The 17478-nt window shown below is 41.8% G+C and overlaps 1 protein-coding gene across 8 annotated transcripts; it reads right to left on the reverse strand.

Moving 5' to 3' along the window:
- LOC115629049 (E3 ubiquitin-protein ligase RNF31) lies at nt 1-16909 on the reverse strand. Of its 8 annotated transcripts, none has more exons than XM_030525357.1 (18): nt 16734-16909; nt 12583-12711; nt 12297-12504; nt 11105-11241; nt 10916-11038; nt 10313-10639; nt 9874-10164; nt 9538-9814; nt 8261-9475; nt 7816-8006; nt 7481-7759; nt 6986-7418; nt 2815-6773; nt 2482-2748; nt 1598-2055; nt 1158-1529; nt 462-630; nt 1-389 (listed from the first exon to the last, which is right to left on the reverse strand). In XM_030525357.1, exons 2-18 carry the CDS (start codon nt 12634-12636, stop codon nt 354-356), a joined length of 8796 nt encoding a protein of 2931 aa, XP_030381217.1. In that variant the 5' UTR covers nt 12637-12711; nt 16734-16909; the 3' UTR covers nt 1-353. The 8 variants fall into 8 exon arrangements, with proteins under 8 accessions (XP_030381217.1, XP_030381210.1, XP_030381211.1 ...); XM_030525350.1 differs by having other exon boundaries at nt 6866-7418; nt 12297-12525; XM_030525351.1 differs by having other exon boundaries at nt 354-389; nt 6866-7418.
- Between the last annotated feature and the right edge of the window lie 569 nt (nt 16910-17478).

The following is a 17478-nucleotide window of genomic DNA, read 5'->3' on the forward strand; positions in this document are numbered from 1 at the left end:
TGCTTATGGTATTTTTTTTATTTGTGCACTCAACGCCACATGTAATGGGTTTATTTTCATTAATGGTTTGTGCCTGGTGTGTGGGAAACTATTTTCAATCGCTTATAACTAAACAAATAAGTCATGTACGAGTATATCGTAAACACACAGTATATGTATAGTATAGTGTGGAGGCATGTAAATATGTTAGGTGTATGTGGTAGGTATAATCTGTCTACAATGTATATAAAAATGTCTATGAAAAATTTGGCATAAATCATAAAACTAATGAAGAACTGCAGTAGTAAGCCAGTCGCCTAATAAGTGCCAGCCTCCAGCCGCCGAGCATTTCCTCCTCGGAGATTCCTATTTATTCAGGCGGATTTCAGTGGAATATTCTTTTTGATTACCTACAAGTAGAGAGCCAGATATATACATATAAAATGATAAAATTTTAATAGATAGACAGCACAAGAACTGACCTCAGAGCACATGTTTTTGTAGATCTCATCGGTGTCCCAGGGTCCGCGTTCGGGCAGGGCTATGCCACGTCTTCGCAGCTCCTGTACGCAGTCTGTCAGATCGAAAATGGGCAAAGGATCTATGCCGGCCTTCGCCACCTTGGCAGCCAAATACTCTACATAGTGGGTGCTGGGAAATAAAAGGGTAAGTAATTGTAAGCTTAACAAAAATATTTTGTAGAGTAATGAAGATATCCCATAAACTAAAAGACCTTTCATTTAAGACACACAACCTGTAACTATAACATTATTTAATGAATATAAGCTGGTAGTTCTATGAATGATTTGCTTTCCTTTCAAAAAGGGGAGAACGATTAAAGATTTTAGGATCGAAATTTCTAAGAAGAGAGAATGCTACAGTCGACTAAGCCCGAGAGTGAAATACCCAAACAAAAAGAACAAGGGGGTGGAACTGTTGTTCAAAAGAAGGCAGACAGACTTGGCTGAATTGGCGCTTATGGTTATGATGATCAAGAATTTATATAGATTTGGCATTCTTCACAAACCTTATATGCCTCTTAGGAACAGGATGTAATCAGTTGTTTTAAAAAGAAACAAAAATTAGCCTTAACTTGTATTTAAATGCAATTTTTCGAGCAGAGCACTTTGTTCTGCATGTAACATATGTATATGGATTTATTGGATTGTTTGTCTTACCGGCACATGCCCGCATGTTTTTCGGGCACCTCGCTATTACAGACGGTGTCCACCAGACCCTGTGGTGTCTCCTTTTGTAGCGGTATGGGACAACGTGCCGAGGCACGCGCTGTTGCCGAGCTACTCGGTTCATCTCTTAGCTCGATGGCCACGGTATCGAAGCTGACGTTCTGCTCCTTCAGTAGAAACTGAAGCTGCATCGGTATTTTGTCGCGCAAGTAGAAGAGACAGTTGCGCGGATGATGGGCATGAAGTCCCAGTTTGGCGCAGTACGACGAAACATTGCACTTGGCGCCCATCATGAAGGGACGTGCGCAGCCATAGCAGAACTCGAACTTGCACTGAGTGCAGGTGAAATGCATGCAGCCGCCTCTGGAATTGAAAACGAAAGTTGTAGAGGAGCCTCGCAGCTTATAGTGAGGGTTGATAGTCTGTCCTACCTAGCCAGCGAATATCTAAACTTGCACTTGGGACAGTCGATGCCATGCTGGGCCAAATGCTCCTGAACACCTTGTGCCTGTAATTCGGGATCGTTGACGCGTTTCCACTCCAGATAGGCCTCGCAGCTGCTGCCCTCGTGCTGTTTCTCCCAGGGCTTGCGGCACTGAGCGCAGGTGACTGATCCACAGTCGGGGCATATCAAGCGCTTCTGCTTGGGTCGTGCAAAGAAACCGGAGGAGCATTGTATGCACCACTTGAAGTTTGGATCCTGAAGAAGCGTGCGATCCCGCAGCTTGCGCTGAAACAGTTCATGCACATCCGAGTCCAAAATATTCTTGAGAAAGATATCCAAATTGGAGAAGTATTCCAAATGATCGTCCTCGTGCAGCGATTCGCTGCTCAGCTCTGGCAATTTGCAATAAGGACAGCTGCAGTCATTGATGCTGCGATCCGTTATCTATATGGAAGAAGTATATATCTTAATATTAATGACAAAGTACAAAAAATGTGAGACAGTATTTAACGATAAACAAACTATATATGAAAAGATAAATATTATATCTACAAGTATAGTGAGACAAGATGTGAAAATATTTGCAGACTAAAGCAGGAGAAAAGAATCAAAGGAACTTTTATGTCAAGGACCAGGCTGCAATACTAGAAGCCAACTTATAAACCCACAAAGTCCAAAAGGAAAGAATTGATTCTGATTCCATTTTTGAACACTACTTGTATTCTAGAATGAGATATATTGAAGGCTAGTGCTGTCATCAAACTGCTTGGACATCTCCTCCAAGAACATCTTTATATCTGACTTTATCATGAATTAACGAGATATGATTACGAAAACACAGAAAGGTAAATGCAGACTCCCGTTATTTACCTGAACAGTGAAGTAACTTTTGGCGCATTGCTTGCAACACTTGTGCGTGCACTTCAGCATAGATACGATCTGGTTCATGGGATACATGTTCATACATAGTTCGCACTCTTGTTGCAGCATGGCTATGGCTTGATCCAGGTCCGAGCACTCCTTGGCTGCCCAGAGCGCCACATCCTCTTGGAACTTCATGTTAACCAATGTGGCGGCGATTTGGGCCTCGGCTATATTGGAGACTAGGTCCTGATCCACATATTTTCGTGCAAGTACCTGGGAAAAAAGAGGATACTCACTGGTATCAGAGATTTACTGTCACACTACTCGAGTTCTACACACCGCTGGATCCTCTATAACCTGTTCCTGAACGCTTGGATATGCCCGAAAGACGGGTATGCTAAGCTTACGCTGCAGCAGTTCAGCTTTGGTGGGGGCAGAGGCTAAATCATCACTCGTATCCTCTTCGGCTGTGGAGGTCTCGTAATCATCGTCTGAGAAACAGGTCTCGTGGTATTTCTTCTTAGGTATGCGTGGTTGTGTACGAGTCTTGAAGAGAGCGTTAACAGCCGCTGCAGCAGCACTGCTAGTACTAGGACCGTCAGTGGTTGGTTTGTTGAATTTATTGATGGCGTCACTGATGGTCTTCTTGGGCACGAAAGTGGGTACCCGACTGTGCGTCGGGCCAGTGCTTGAGAGACCCTGCTTTTGCAGATATTCCTGCTGTATGCGTTTTACAGAGGAAATGCCCATGGGAGTGGGGGGACCCGAAAATGATTTTGAGCGCAGGGGCACTTTTTTGTTGACTAAGGTAGTGTTTGGTTCGTTTGTGGGCTTAGGTATTTTGCTGGCTGTGGATTTGGTTGTCTTATTGACTGTTGTGCTGCTTTTGGAGGTGCTAGACCCCTCTGTGTTGTTGGCTTTTTTGTTTGTCTTTTGTTTGTTATTTGTTGTGGTTGGGGTTACCTTTTTTGGCTCCTCTAAAACGGTTTCTGTGGGAAGTTCCATGGGTCGACTTTCGGAGTCAGCTATAGGGGGTGGGGAAGTAATGGGTAGGGCGTTAGACTCATCCACAGTCTGTTCTTCAGGTTGTTGGGCCTCAAGGACGATGTCAGCTGGCATCTCAGCTGGACGACTTTCAGAATCAGCTATGACTGGTTCAGGTACTATAGGCAATGCGTTTGGCTCGACCATGTTTATGACTTCAACGGCAGGTAGAGTTGAGGAGTTCGCTACTGTTTCAGCTGTCTCCATTACTTGAGTTGTTGGAACGCCATCAATGGTCTCCGAAGCAGTAGGAATCATTGCTGTTATGACGGCGTCCAGTACTGTGGGTGAAACAATCTCAGTGAGTTCATGTACCACAGGTTCATGGTTTGTGGATGTGGCGATAGATGTTGTCATGACTGTTTCATGCGGGGCCTGTCCAGTTTCCTCTTCGTCATCTTCATTCTCCGTTTCTTCTAATATGTCCTCAATTTCTGTGCCCTCCTCCTCCCCATTTTCCAGTCTTGCTGCACCACTTGAGGCATCTTCAATAAATGGAGTTTGTTCGTCATATGTTGTGCCATCTTCGTCATCATAATCGCCTTCTTCGTCGCCCTCACTGTCATACCACTCCTCTTCCTCGCCCTCGTCGTACTCATCGGAATAGTCTTCTGAGTAGTCGTCGTCAGTGGACTCAAATTCGTCCATGCTGATCTCCTCCCGCATTTGCTTAATTAGACGCTGCGTGTCTTCCACTAGTTCACTTAGATTTTGCTTCGAAGGATCACCAGATGGTATAAACTCCTTCAATACCATTTTGGTAGAGTCCGAGTGACTGGAATGCGAATTAACTGTGGCACTGCTGGTCGACTTAGCTATGGTAGATTCCTGTGCTACCTCGGCCGAATTCAGCACAAGCAGCACTTCGCTTTCTGGCGAACGGGTGTTATCGCGCTGCTCGGTAGTCTGCTCATCACTATCCAAGCTATAGAGTTCTGCCTCCGATGTGACCTCGTCTTGCGCCCGCACTTCTTCGGTGCTGCTGAATTCGGCAGCATCTTCAAAGACTTCTTCAGACTCAACTGGACTAATGGCAGCTGGTGTAGAAATTGAGGGTACGGGCTCTACCATGCTTGTAATAGGTTTAGCGTTGCTTTGTATCGTTTCCAAACTCCTGTCTTCATGTTGAGTCTGGGTAGTTTCTTCGGCAGCTGTTTCTTCTGCAGTGGTGTCAGCATTTTCGTTATGTTCTTGTGTGCCACTTGTTGTGGGGACTTGTTTATTCACTTTGCTTTCACTGCGCAGGCTGTTGGTACTTTGTGTTCTCACAGGTATTTTTGAAAACCGCTTAGGACTGCGTTTTCGCTCAACTGCCGCTACTGATGTAGGAGTTTCCTCTTCTTGTATCTCAGACACCTCATTTGATGCCAATTGAGAATCAGTTATTGGTTCCGGTACGTTATTCGCCGTGGGTCTTACTTCAGATGCAGGAACCTCATCTTCTATGAATATTTGTTCTTGACTGTCTAATGCGGGCTCATCTGCTCGTGATTGTGCCTCGGCTTCAATCATCTTAATTTCTTCTGTTACAATATCAACTGAGTCGGTGTGAGGTGGAAGCACTTCGCTATTTTCAGTTATTTCGTTTGGAACTGAGTTCGATTCAATTGGCTCTGTTTTTTGCGGCTCCTGTAAAGGCTTTATTTGTGCTGGGACTGCTTCAACTCCATCACCAACTTGTACTTCCGGCAAAGGTTCTGCCTTAATAAGGGGTGCTTCGACTACAGGAATATGCTGTACTATTTCTGGAACTGCTTCAACTGCATCACCAACTTGTACTTCTTGCACAGGTTCTACCTTAACAAGGGGTACTTCGCCTGTAGGAGTATGCTGTACTATTTTTGCTAAAGTATCGGTTTCGGTCTCATTTAGAACTGCTTGTGTTTCGACTTGTGAATCGGTCTGTAGTTCAACAATCTCATTGTTTGCTGTTTCGTCGGATTTCGTCTGAGCCGATTCATTTATTTCTGTCTGTCTAGGGGTGTCTTTAGGTTCATCGGTTTGTAACGATTCAACATCATTAGTTGAGGATTCTCCTGGTTTTTCCGCATTGTCTGTATTGCTTTCTTTCTTTTTATCTGTAATGCCTTTTGAAAGTTTAGTTCGGTTGGTAGGCTTTTGGCTTTGATCACGTGTACGGCCCTTTCTTGGTAGCTGTGATCTTTTATTTCTTCTATTAGCTTCCCTGCTTGTGCTTGGCTTATCATCTTCCTGTACTGCATGATTATCGGTTGGAATATCATTAGATTTTGTTTTTTCTCCCGCTATGATTTCTGATTGGAGCGAAGCTTTCATAGTTTCTGTTGTAATTGCTGCTGGAGACTCTGTTGTTAAGACTTCAGGGGTGTTTATATCTTTAATTGTTTTGGTTCCATTTTCAGATTCTATCTGCGAAGTTGTCGTCTCAGCAGCTGCTTTATTAGGTGATTGGTCTTCCAGAGTTTCAGCTTGAGGCAATTTTTGAGGCGATTCTTTAGATTCCGCAGCCACTTCTTTTGGAGCTAAATAACTCATGTATACAATATTATCTGCGTCGTTCAGATCGTCGGGTTCCCATTCTGGCTGATGCGTAGTTTCCGAGCCTCGGTCAAACTCTAACTTGAAATTGGCTATTTCTGTTGCATAAATGAAATTTGGTGGCAGTTCTTCTCGTATTGAGGCTTCCCTAAGATTAGGCTTGATCACTTCTTCCATGATATAAATGCTAGGGTCCACAGGCGGTGGGGTGGGAACTTTGACGACAGGTACCTCAGGAACCTCATCGGTTTGTTGGCCTTCTGGACGTTCCATTAGCTCCTGCTCCACTTGCTGTACTAAATTAGGCACTATTTCTTGAATGTGTTGCCACACAAAGTTCTTGACATCGTCGGTGGACCTATCTTCGACGAGTAGAGGAGCTTTTGGTGCACTGATGGGGCTCTTTGTGAGTATTCGCATAACTTCTGGATCTGTCTCATAGTCCTGCTCGGGTTTTCCTTTAAAGGTTTCTAGCATTGTCTCAATCGAACGCAATACTTCTTGGTTCTGTTTGGCTTGATTCTGTTCCATATTGCCTATGAGGATCTCGAGATTCTTCAGCGTGCTGTCTTCTAGTTGATATGGACTGGGCGTGGCATATGCGGACTTGGAAGGGCTGTGGTCAATGTCGTCAATGTATGGGGCGTCAAATGGATTGGCGATGGCGGGACTCTCACCAGCCGCCTGTGGTGGTTGCAAGCAATCCAAAGCATGGGTGTTTAAAAAATCTTGTATATCTGCGCAGGCACAAGCAGCGAGAAAGAGAAAGAAAAGATGAAGGAGAGTGTCAAAAGTGATATGATGATGAGAGTAAAAACTACAAACTAACCCGACTTGGTATCTAAGATGCCACTTTCATTATCCACGCCATTTGGCGAGCCCCAGATGCGCATTAGAAATGGTTTGAGTTGTGTACGATTCAATTCCAACAGCGCCTGATCCAAATTACCTTGATGTGCCGTCAACGCATTCACAATGTCGTCCCTCAGGAAGTTGCCCTTACTGGAGAGCTTACGAAACTTTTGCTGGCGTTGCTGTATGCAATCGGCGACGGCCTGCCAAACATTTCCACTTGAACTACGCAGTGCTTCGCGTGCTTCGTTCTGCGACACGGTACCAATAGTGTTCTCTGCTCGCTCCTGTCCGTACTTTGTGGCCAGACTCTGCACGGTTGAGACTAACTTGTGCCAGTTCTCACGCAACCATTGAATGGGATGTGTTTCGGGACCACAGTACTTGAGTGCCGCCTCAAGCTCCTCCACAGTGAACTTGTACAGCTCAAGTTCCTTGAGTATGATGTGTAGCTCTGTTTCAGGGTCGCGAGCCGGTTCATGCTTGTAGGCGAAAGGTTCGTGGGGTAAGTCGAAGGGTGACGAAGTTTGCTGCAAAATATGTTGTCTTTTGAATAGTAGAGAGGTGAACAGCACTATCTCGTCCAACTTACATGCTGCAATGTTTTTAGATCGCTTATAAAGTTAGGACGCTTTGTCCACTGGCTTGCGTTATAATGCTCAAGAGCACCATATCCTTCGTTGTTGTACCGTAAGTCATTGGAACTACGATACCGATCGTTTTCCTGCTGGAGCTGAGAGCTGCTGCGGTAGTAGGGACGACGTTCCATTTTAGGCGGCTCAGGCGTCCGAAAACGCTCCTGTGGGACGGCTGTGGGCTCTTCTGTCTGGGCAGGCACCGATTCACGACGAAAAGGCAGAGCATCGTAGGTCTACAAATAAACTTTTTAGCCAGAACTGTTCATGCCACAATTGAAATATTAAGTACTTGTGTGGATATGCTCTGTGGAGGCGGTGAAGTGCCCATTTCTCTCGCTTCTCTTGCCTCTTCAGCAGTGGGAAGCTCCCTGGGTGGAGTGCCCCCACATCCCGTCGAAACCTTTTGAGCTTGCTTAAGCACCTGCTCCGCTTGTGCCTGAATACTTTCATCTAAAGTATTCCAAATGTTCTCAACGGAGTCTGTATAATTAAGAACTTTAATGTTTCAACAATCTTAACAGAAGGCTACCAAAGGACCAATAAAATCAAAACTCCATGTGGTTTAGTTGGGCATACTTTGTATTTCGGTTCAGTTTTAATAAATGCGTTAATTGTAGGGCTTACAAGTAAATTTGAATTTCTTGCAGTGTCATAAAATTAGTCTTGATATTGTGTGGGGGTTCGATTTTAGGCCTTGGTACCCTCGAAAAATGAGATTTTCTTCAGTATCCTACCTTTGTGTATGAAGCCCTTGGCCAATGCGCTAGCTGACTCTCCAGTTGCAGTCGTCGCCGGTTTTGCAGCAGCTTTCGCAGACGTGTTCGTTGAACTTGTCGAGGTGGTTGCTTTATGGTTGTTTACTGTGCTAGTAGTGCTTGAAGGTTTTTCAATGGGTTTCGATGATTTCATAGAAGACTTGCGAACGAGCTTCACCTCAGGTTTTGGGGTCGCGGATACCTGAATAGCAGCAGTCGTTGCGGGCTTAGGTTCAACCTTGGCAGCTGTGGGTGTGGTTTTGGACTTAGGTTTCTCGGGCGGCTTGCTGGGAGTCTTACAGCAAATTGCACAGATTTTGATATTTGATTCATTGACAAATGTACAGAACTCGCATTCCCATTCATGATCCGGTGTTGATGGTGGCGGTCCAAGATCATCTCCGTCCGCCTCCACCTCGGCTGCATTTTCTGGGCCATTTGTAGCTTGTGTCGGAATCAGTTCTGGCGCGGGCTTAGATTGTTCTGTTTCACTTTCGGATTGTGACACCTCTTCCACCACCTCCTCGTACTCTTCCTCACTTTCAGAACTACCTGCTGGGGCTGGAGCGGTTGTGTTTTCTCTGTGTGGCACCTTTTGGACAACCGCTGCGGCTTGTGTGTTTTCGTCTTTCATTTCACGCTTGGGCTTCGCTTCTGTCTTTTTGGCCTTATGCGGTTCCGTCTCTTTGAGCTTCTGCTGTATCTTGGCCTGCACCAGAGCCCGTGCGGCCGAACCTTCTGATTCAAGGTCAGAGTAGATACGGCTGGGCTTTTGCGGCTCGGTTTGGCGTTTCAATGTGCCACCACCGGCGCTCGAATCACGTCGCTCGGGTAGCCACTCACTCTGTACGGATTTTGCAATAGAACCACGACGATCACGTCGCCTCGGGCCATGTCGCTGCTCACTATCGATGTCATCATTGCCGTTATTTATGAATTGAGAGGCACTCGACAAGCGCCGTTGACGTTGATGGTGTTGATGAGCGCGTGAGGCGCTGGTCATTCCCGAACGATTCGATACCATTGATCGCCGATCATCTTGGTCGGAGTCCTCGTCATCCGTTAGCTCATCATCCACATAGCTGCTACGCTTGCGCCGCATGGAGAGCGACTTGCGACTGGGCGTAGGGGAAGCTGCGTAGCGTGGTCGTGAGGCAGCCCGTGAGGCGGCTACTGGTGGCATTCCCATGACACCTAATTGCAATGAAAGTAATATTGAAAAAGGTTCGGCATTGGGGTTCGTGCGTTCAACCAACCTGGATGCATGACTGGATATCCTTGTGGGTACATATTGGGCATTATGCCACGCTGTGTCATGAATACAGGCGGTGGATAGTGCTGATGCTGTTGCGGCAGATAGCCGGGCCCCATATTTAGTGACAGATTTGAGTGGTTGAATTGCTGTTGTGAGCCAAACTGTGACCAGTCGTCGGGATGCTGATGCATATGCGGTTGCTGGCGCGGCTGTTGGGGCCAACCCGGCTGTTGGCGAGTCTGACAGCCGGCACAGTTGAGCTGAGCCATAGATTGTGCCTGGATTGGATGGTAAATGGTTAGAATAGTCCTCTCATAGGGTTGTCTAGTTCGCCTACCTGTTGCATGGGCTGATTAGCTAACCAAGCGCCGTTGGATTGCATCTCCGTCGGAGGTCGCCTGTTTAAGCTGTTCAAATTGAAGACGGATGTGCTCATTTGGCGACGCTGAGCGCCCGCTGCCTGTCGTTGTTGTTGTTGGAACAACAGGGAATTGTGAAAATTGTGTGAATCATCCGATAGGTCAAAATGTGATGAATTCAAACCGGATGACATGCTGCCGGAACGAAAATGCGAGGGCGATGGTGAAATGTTTGACCAATGCTCAAAGGTGCCACCATTTGGCAATAGCTGCGACAGATGTACACACATGTGACACAGACGTGGGAGTGACGATTGAGTGATAAAGAGAGAGAGAGAGAGAGAGACAAAGACGAGACGATACGAAACGAAACAATGATGAGGGGATCGTTACGAGTGGGTAACATTGAAGACTTACCTGATCGCTGGCCACATCGCTGCGCGAGCCCCCCAACTCCTGTTGCGCCTTATGCTGGCGATATCGTTGCTGCAATATAGCCATGCGATCCAGCGTGGCACTGGCCTTGCTCTTGATCTTCTCAAGCTGCACTGAGGGCGGTCGCTGTATGTTATCGAACACAGACTTGGGCGTGCCCGAGCGCGATGAGCCACCGCCCTCGCTGGGTGTCGGCTTGGGTGGATCGGGCAGCGGACGACTGTTCATCATAAGACCACGCCAAGAGCTTGACTTTTGGGAGGGCGTGGGCGAAGGCGGGGGCAGCGGTGGCGTGCCCGTGGTCTGCGTCTGCAAGAGAGTTGTTTGTGGCCGATTCGTTTTTGATGGAAAGAGAAAATACAGTAAGGTTTGTTGTTGTTCTTTTTGGACAGGCAGCATTAAGGTTTTTGTTGTTTTTATTCAAGCATAAAAAATTAATTACAAACTGGTACTAAATGATAAAATGGAGAGCGCAACGTTGGATTTTGAGGAAGTACCCACACACAATATATTATCTCTATGTATGCATAGTAGTACGGAGTTTGTTTTGTTTTGATTTGTTTAAGAAATCGTGCAGAGGCGTACCTGTTCCTTGCGACCCAGAAACGGTGTCAGCAGGCCGCGTTTGCCACGTCGAGGTGGTGCAACGGGTGGTGCCCCGCCCGCCTGAGCCTTTGGTGGTATAGGTGGTGTACCCTGCTCAACGGCCTGTACAAAAATAAAAATAAGGTTAGCTTGAGGGCACTTCTAGAGGCACAAAACGTTGCAGCTTGCCTTGCGCACGTGGTTCTTGCGTTTGGGGTGTTTGTGGAACATGTCATCACAAGAGGCGCAAAACAACTGACCCGAGCACTCGCCGCAAGTAACCCAGGGATTCTGTGAGCCGCACAATGTGCATTTAAGCTTATTTTCTGTAAAGAGAATGCCAGAAAATAAAATAAACAAAATTTTGAACTGACGGTGTGATTACCAAAAATTACAAACGTTGGTTACAAAGATCTTACTTATGATATGATCTTATGTCATTTATAATGAAGAGAAATAAAGTTATTGTAGGACTGAGCTGACTGAGCTTTCTTTTTGTTTTGTTGATTTATTGAAAACAGAAGGCGAACAAATTCAGTCAAGTGTCTTAATTCATAAGAATTATTATTTAGAATTATATAATTGATTGATTCTGACATGTAGACATCTGATGTGTAGACATATTATGTGCAGAGAATCTAGCCCGCAATAATGATTTGATTTTTCAGCGGCTCCTATGGGATAATAGCCAGATGGTGCCAAAGCTCTCACATCACTTGTTCTACCACCTGTTCGTTTGTTTGAGGATGCTTGTTGAGACAGAACTGTAAAAGGTTATCTCACTTGTCGCAACCTCGTTCACCTCTATCTTCCTATTGTCAACTCTGATCGACATATTTACGATTTGCCAATAGATACCGCTCTTCTACCGCAAGTTAAATAAAGGCTAATTAAGTTTTAACTGAATCGTTTAAATAAACTATTAAATATATGGTTCTTCAATCGCCAAAATTGCTGAAATATTTGAGCCATCTTCCGATCTTTGTGTGTCGTTATTAGCTATAATGAATACATCTGACGGGTAGAAATCTGACGTTTTATTTTATTTCTCTGCCTAATAGATACCGCTTAAATAGATCTCGGTCTAAAAAAGAAGAGTGTAACCATTGTATTACTACACAGTTCTACTAAATGGATAAGCAACGCAAAACTTTGATTGGCGTTCCATAATTCGCATTGTTTTCAAGCTTTCTAGCAACTGATGGTTTACCAATTGTGAGAGGTAATACATAATTCGCGATGCGAATAATTTTAATTGATTGCCATAAAGCCATTTAGAATCTGCACAATAATTAACATATATAACATATATAATTAAGTGAACGATGGGAAAATAAACAGAAATTGGATGACACTAGAAACAAGAGATTAGGGAGCTCACCTGGAGTTTTAGTTCGAATCACTGTTGTCTTCATTGGCTCATTAGAGTATTGCTGATTGCTGAACTCAATGACTTCATAGTCTGGCTCCGGCTGATTTTTCGTCTTTGGCGGCAGTGCTGGCGCCTTCGGCGTCGTTCCATTGGTAGTCGCAGCGCCATTTGGAGGCGTTGGTGGCGGTTTCGGACCAATACGTTCATTCGCCTCAGTCTGTTTTGAAAGCACAGATTTCTATTTTAGAATTTCTCGATCGTTTAGACATAGTTATTCGCATGTTTTGCTACTCACCACCCATTTGGGCATTGTGCGCACATTTTTATTGAGCAATTGCTGTGTCGTCATAGTTTTCTGGTGTCGTAGTCGTCGTCTCTACTTAGTTCTGGTACTGTTTACTCGTTTACTTGTTGCTTCGAATGGCTGTGTGCCAGACATGGAACAGAATTGGAAAACTTATTTTTGTGATGCAATAAAAATGCAGCGTTAATACGCAACAGGAATTTAGGTTTATTGGGGTGTTGGAATATTTGACGAAACAGTCTTCTATATTAGTATTTGATTTGGAAAAGCATTATGTATGCCTTTTCTATCATTTCTTATCGATCTTGAATTGTTGTATCGCGATCTAGGTACTTACATGGGCTTTACAGTAGACTTCTTATTAAACAAATTGGCGATAAAATATTTTAGTTAAAGTTTTGATTCTTTATTTTGAAATTTTAATATATTCTTTTATATTTATGTTATTTTAAACTATTGCTATTGTACATTCAACAATGCAAGGTATTTACAATTTTTTAACACCTTTTGTTTTCATAATTTTGTGTTTTCTTGTCAATACAAAAACAGAAATAATAAAGACATGAAAAATGAAATAAATAATGACAAAAATGAAGAACTAAAAAAAAAAGGGGAAATGAAGAACTACAGATAAATGAATGAAGATGTACATAAAGAAATGCTTGTACATAACGAAATAAATACATAAAGTTATAAAAAATATAGAAAAATAAATGAGGAAAAATACATTACGAAATAAAAAGAAATAAATATATTATTAAATAAGAAAAACATAAATACCTAAAGAAACATATGAGTAAAAAACTAAATAAAGCAAAAAAGGAAGAATATAAATAGATGAAGAAGTGAACAAATAAATTTGTAAAAATAAAGTTATAAATAATATTAAAAATAAATAATAATTAATAAATGAATAAGGAATTAATTAAATGGAATATATGTATATAATCAAATATATATATTTTCATGTCCATTATTTCCGCTTCAAAAGACTTCATATGCAATTAAGCTAGATGTCAAAAATAGTGCTCTTTATATGCATACGAGTATGTAATTCTGTTATTATTTTTAGCACTCGCTGTTCAACTCACCTAATTTCTAGACAAGTCCCTAGTAGACAAAAAACAACAACAACAACTATAATATTTGCTGCAAAACGCAAAATGCATTAAGTCTGTGCGCAGAAAACGGACCAAACGCCGCCAGAGTTGCGCCGAGAATAAAACATCTATATTTAGTCTGAATATTTATACCCTGTACCCAAAGGGTACAAGGGTATATTAGTTTTGTGCGAGTGCACATGGAACACACAGAAGGAGGCTTGGTAGACCCCACAAAGTATATATATTCTTGATCAGCATGACAAGCCGAGTCGATATAGCCATGTCCGTCTGTCCGTCTGACCGTCTGTCCGTCTGTCTGTCCGTCTGTCTGTCTGTCTGTATGAACGCAAGGATCTCCGAAAGTATAAGAGCTAGAATAACCAAACTTGGTATACAGATTCTCCTGAGACCGAGAAAGGACGAGTTTGTTCATTTTTTCTGATCCAACCCCCCACTCCCCCCCTATTACCAATTTTCTATAACTCCCATAATTCTTGGAATTTTTAACTTAAATTTGGTAGTCACATTAGGTTAATAATTATATATCCGTATACCAAGTTTCATTATGATAGAATGATCGAAAAGAAAGTTATAGCCATATAACCAGGCCCAATGCACACATACATACATATGTACAAGTACACAAACACGCATAAGGCACGATTCTGATGTAAATGTAAATGTATGTATGCATGCATGGAATATTTTATATTTAATTAGTTAATATTTAGTTAATTAATTAAATTAATTTAGTTAATTAATTAAATTAATTAATTAATTAATTAATTAAATTACTTTTTTGTGGGGTGGTACAGGGTATTTAAGAGTTGAGCCTGCTCGACTTTAGCATTCCTTTCTTGTTTGTATTCGAAAGACTCTTTGGCAAACAGAAAACTAAAATGTGTGCTAAAATTCGTTGTACGTGTATGCATATGGATTTTATTATTTATGAAGCAAAATAAAGAAAAAAGAAAATAAAAAATGCTTTCGGAATCGTTCAATTAACGTGCGCTGTCAACGCGACCGAGTGGAATGGATGCAGATACCGGGGAAGAGCACAGAAAGACAGCGCAATACTTGAGAGGAGAGTGCAAAGAGAATCATTGATCAGAGCAATAAAGAGAGCGGGGAGTTGCAAACTACAATCGCTTATATTTACAAAAGTGGCTCTCATAACGACAAATCAAAATGCAGCAGAGAGCAGTTGCGAGTGCAGCGAGTTAAAGAATTCGGTTGTCCATATGTAAGGCAAAATCCATAAAATTTAGAAAGCTAGACAAAAAGTTAGTTCAATAAAATAAAAATATACATAAAATAAAATATACAACAATTTAGCCAAAGATTGCAAAAATACAGAAAGAAAACATTAAAAGAAACAGAGCGACGCTAAAGAAGAGAGAGGGAGTGGGAAGGTAGGCAAAAGGACACAGCTATCAAGAGCAAAGGAAAACAGAGAAAAACGAGAGAAGAGATAAAATACATAGTTTATTGTGCGTTCATGCATTCAATATTGACGAAAATAATTCACAAAACTATAAAAATACTCAAGCCGGTATAAAGAGAGAGTGAGAGAAAGAGAGAGAGAGAGAGAGAGAGAGTGAGAAGGAAGGGGACAGATCTAATTAGTTGGCTGCATTTCATTCGGTATATTTAGTCCCTACTTCCTAAAAGTGAGAAAAATAAAACTAGTTTTAGGGGGTGTTTTTAATCAAACTTATTATCTCTAACGAATTAATATGATAGTGCTCTTCTCTCAATAGTTCTGGCTGTTCATTAATCTTTCGTTTTTTCATCTCTTCAAAGAAAGGCCCTACAAAATTTTATGATATGTCTTCTTTAATAACAATATAGTAACTCGAATATTAATCCAAAGTTCATTAACTATTTTATAATGCTAAATACACTTAATTCTGTTTTTACACGGTAGATTGGTTCCAGAAACAGCCGTATAAAAAAAGACATTGTTCATATGCAAAAATAGGTGATTGGTTCCTTATCTCTAAAGAAATGTATATGCACTTTGTAATTTTCAAACCGTGTTATATCAAAATTGTGTAAAAAAGACCGTGTAAAAACAGAATTAGATGTATTTCAAATTAAAGTTTTTTAAAAAATGTCGTAAATATATATAATTTTTAAAACAATCACATGAAGTTTGATTGATAAAGCGAAGACATTCATTTAATTGCTTACAAAATGCAATATATTTAGTATCTAAATATTTAATTGACTTTTTTTTAACATTAAACACAACTGCAATTGTCTTCAGGAATTATTTTTTGTAGAGTATTTGTTAATGTATGTGTTTCCTTATTCTAATACTAGCTTTCTTCTTTTCAAAGCTCTGCTTACAAAAAACTAATGCGCGATGCATTTCGATTTATCCATATTCTTCAATATTCAGGCTTACTTTGTCTTGGGCACACAGTGCGTATAAGCAATATTGTTGTACACAGTTGCATTTCTCAGTCTATTTTAAGAGCACTGCACTTATCCATAGGGTTTGTAAATATGTCACTGCAGCAGAAGAAATACATATACTCGTAATTATGAGTATCGCCAGCCCCGTTGTTTTGGGCATCTTCAAGTGGCTGTCGCTCGGCTGTTGCGTATGCCCTGGGAGCCACACACAGACACACAGACACACACACACACAGACTTAGAGACACAAACACTCAGACACTCAGACATACACGCGACATACGCGCACGATTTTTATTTTTATAGAACGTCTTTCGGAACTATTTTTAAACAGTTTTCTTGCTTTCGACATGTTTATTGCCTATATTCGCTTTTTCAGTAGCAAAATCTTTGCAAATTTTAGGGTAAAAAAGTGTTTATTGATTATTTACTGAATGCCTTGAACTTTTTTCTTTTGTATTGTTAGATCGATTCATGAATTCCCCCTTGAATTCAGATTTTGTTTATTTTTAGAAGCACTTCAATTGGTTTTCGTTTTGCATATTTGTGGCATTTGGTATTGAACTTTTGCGCATTTAGATTGCGGCCTATCCATGGGACTGGCCTGCCTGCACTTACATAATCTGATCGTTGATTGTTCACTTTTCCGCGCTCCGCACTCAAAAATTGACACAGCTAGCAGGTAGCACATTCATCGATATAGATACATGTATAGATACTTATATGTATGTGTCGATATAGCCACTAGCCGTTCCTTAACAGCATTTAATATCTTTTTCTGCTGCGGTCTCGTTCGGCGATCGTCTCCTAACAAACTGAGCTGTCTTCGAATCTCTAAACAACATTTTACTGCAACGATGTCGTCGAGGAAGTCAACGCAGAATTATTCTCATTTTGCGTTTATGTGTCTCTGTATCTGTCTCTTCGCACAGCTATTTTCAGTTTTCAGAGTTCCTTTTTCTTCCATACGGATTTTCTAAAATCTTGCTGACTATGTGAGTGTTTGTGTTTGTCTGTCGGTGCCAATGTTTTAAATAATTTTTTGTTGTTAAACATTTTTGCGTGCGTTTCTGTGTTGGCGGCGTTCTACGTGTTCTGTGTTTGTTAAATAATTTATTTGTTTTATTGCGTTCGTTGCTCAGCTTGTCGATGTTCTTCCTGTATTTTGTTATTTTCTTTGGCTCAACGGCTTATTTATTTGCATTTTAAATTTTCGTACGATTCGTTGAAATGTGTCTACCAAGTAGTTGAAGCAGTAGTATAACTTTTTATGAATGGTTTATATATTTACAAAATTTTACTTGAACTTAATTCTATATACTGTTGAACAAAATCGAATTCAAATGCTTTCGCAGCTTTTTGA

The sequence above is a fragment of the Scaptodrosophila lebanonensis genome, unplaced genomic scaffold (genome assembly GCF_003285725.1).
Source record: "Scaptodrosophila lebanonensis strain 11010-0011.00,11010-0021.00 unplaced genomic scaffold, SlebRS2 tig00000131-arrow-arrow-pilon, whole genome shotgun sequence".
NCBI classification, from domain to species: Eukaryota; Metazoa; Arthropoda; class Insecta; order Diptera; family Drosophilidae; genus Scaptodrosophila; species Scaptodrosophila lebanonensis.

Excerpts from the sequence above, each read along its gene's own strand:
- LOC115629049 (XM_030525350.1), bottom strand. The coding sequence starts at position 12,636 with ATGACGACACAGCAATTGCTCAATAAAAATGTGCGCACAATGCCCAAA. Across the intron at positions 9,476-9,537 it reads ATATCCAGTCATGCATCCAG|GTGTCATGGGAATGCCACCA; the intron begins GTTGGTTGAACG and ends CATTGCAATTAG. Across the intron at positions 7,760-7,815 it reads CACAGAGCATATCCACACAA|ACCTACGATGCTCTGCCTTT; the intron begins GTACTTAATATT and ends GTTTATTTGTAG.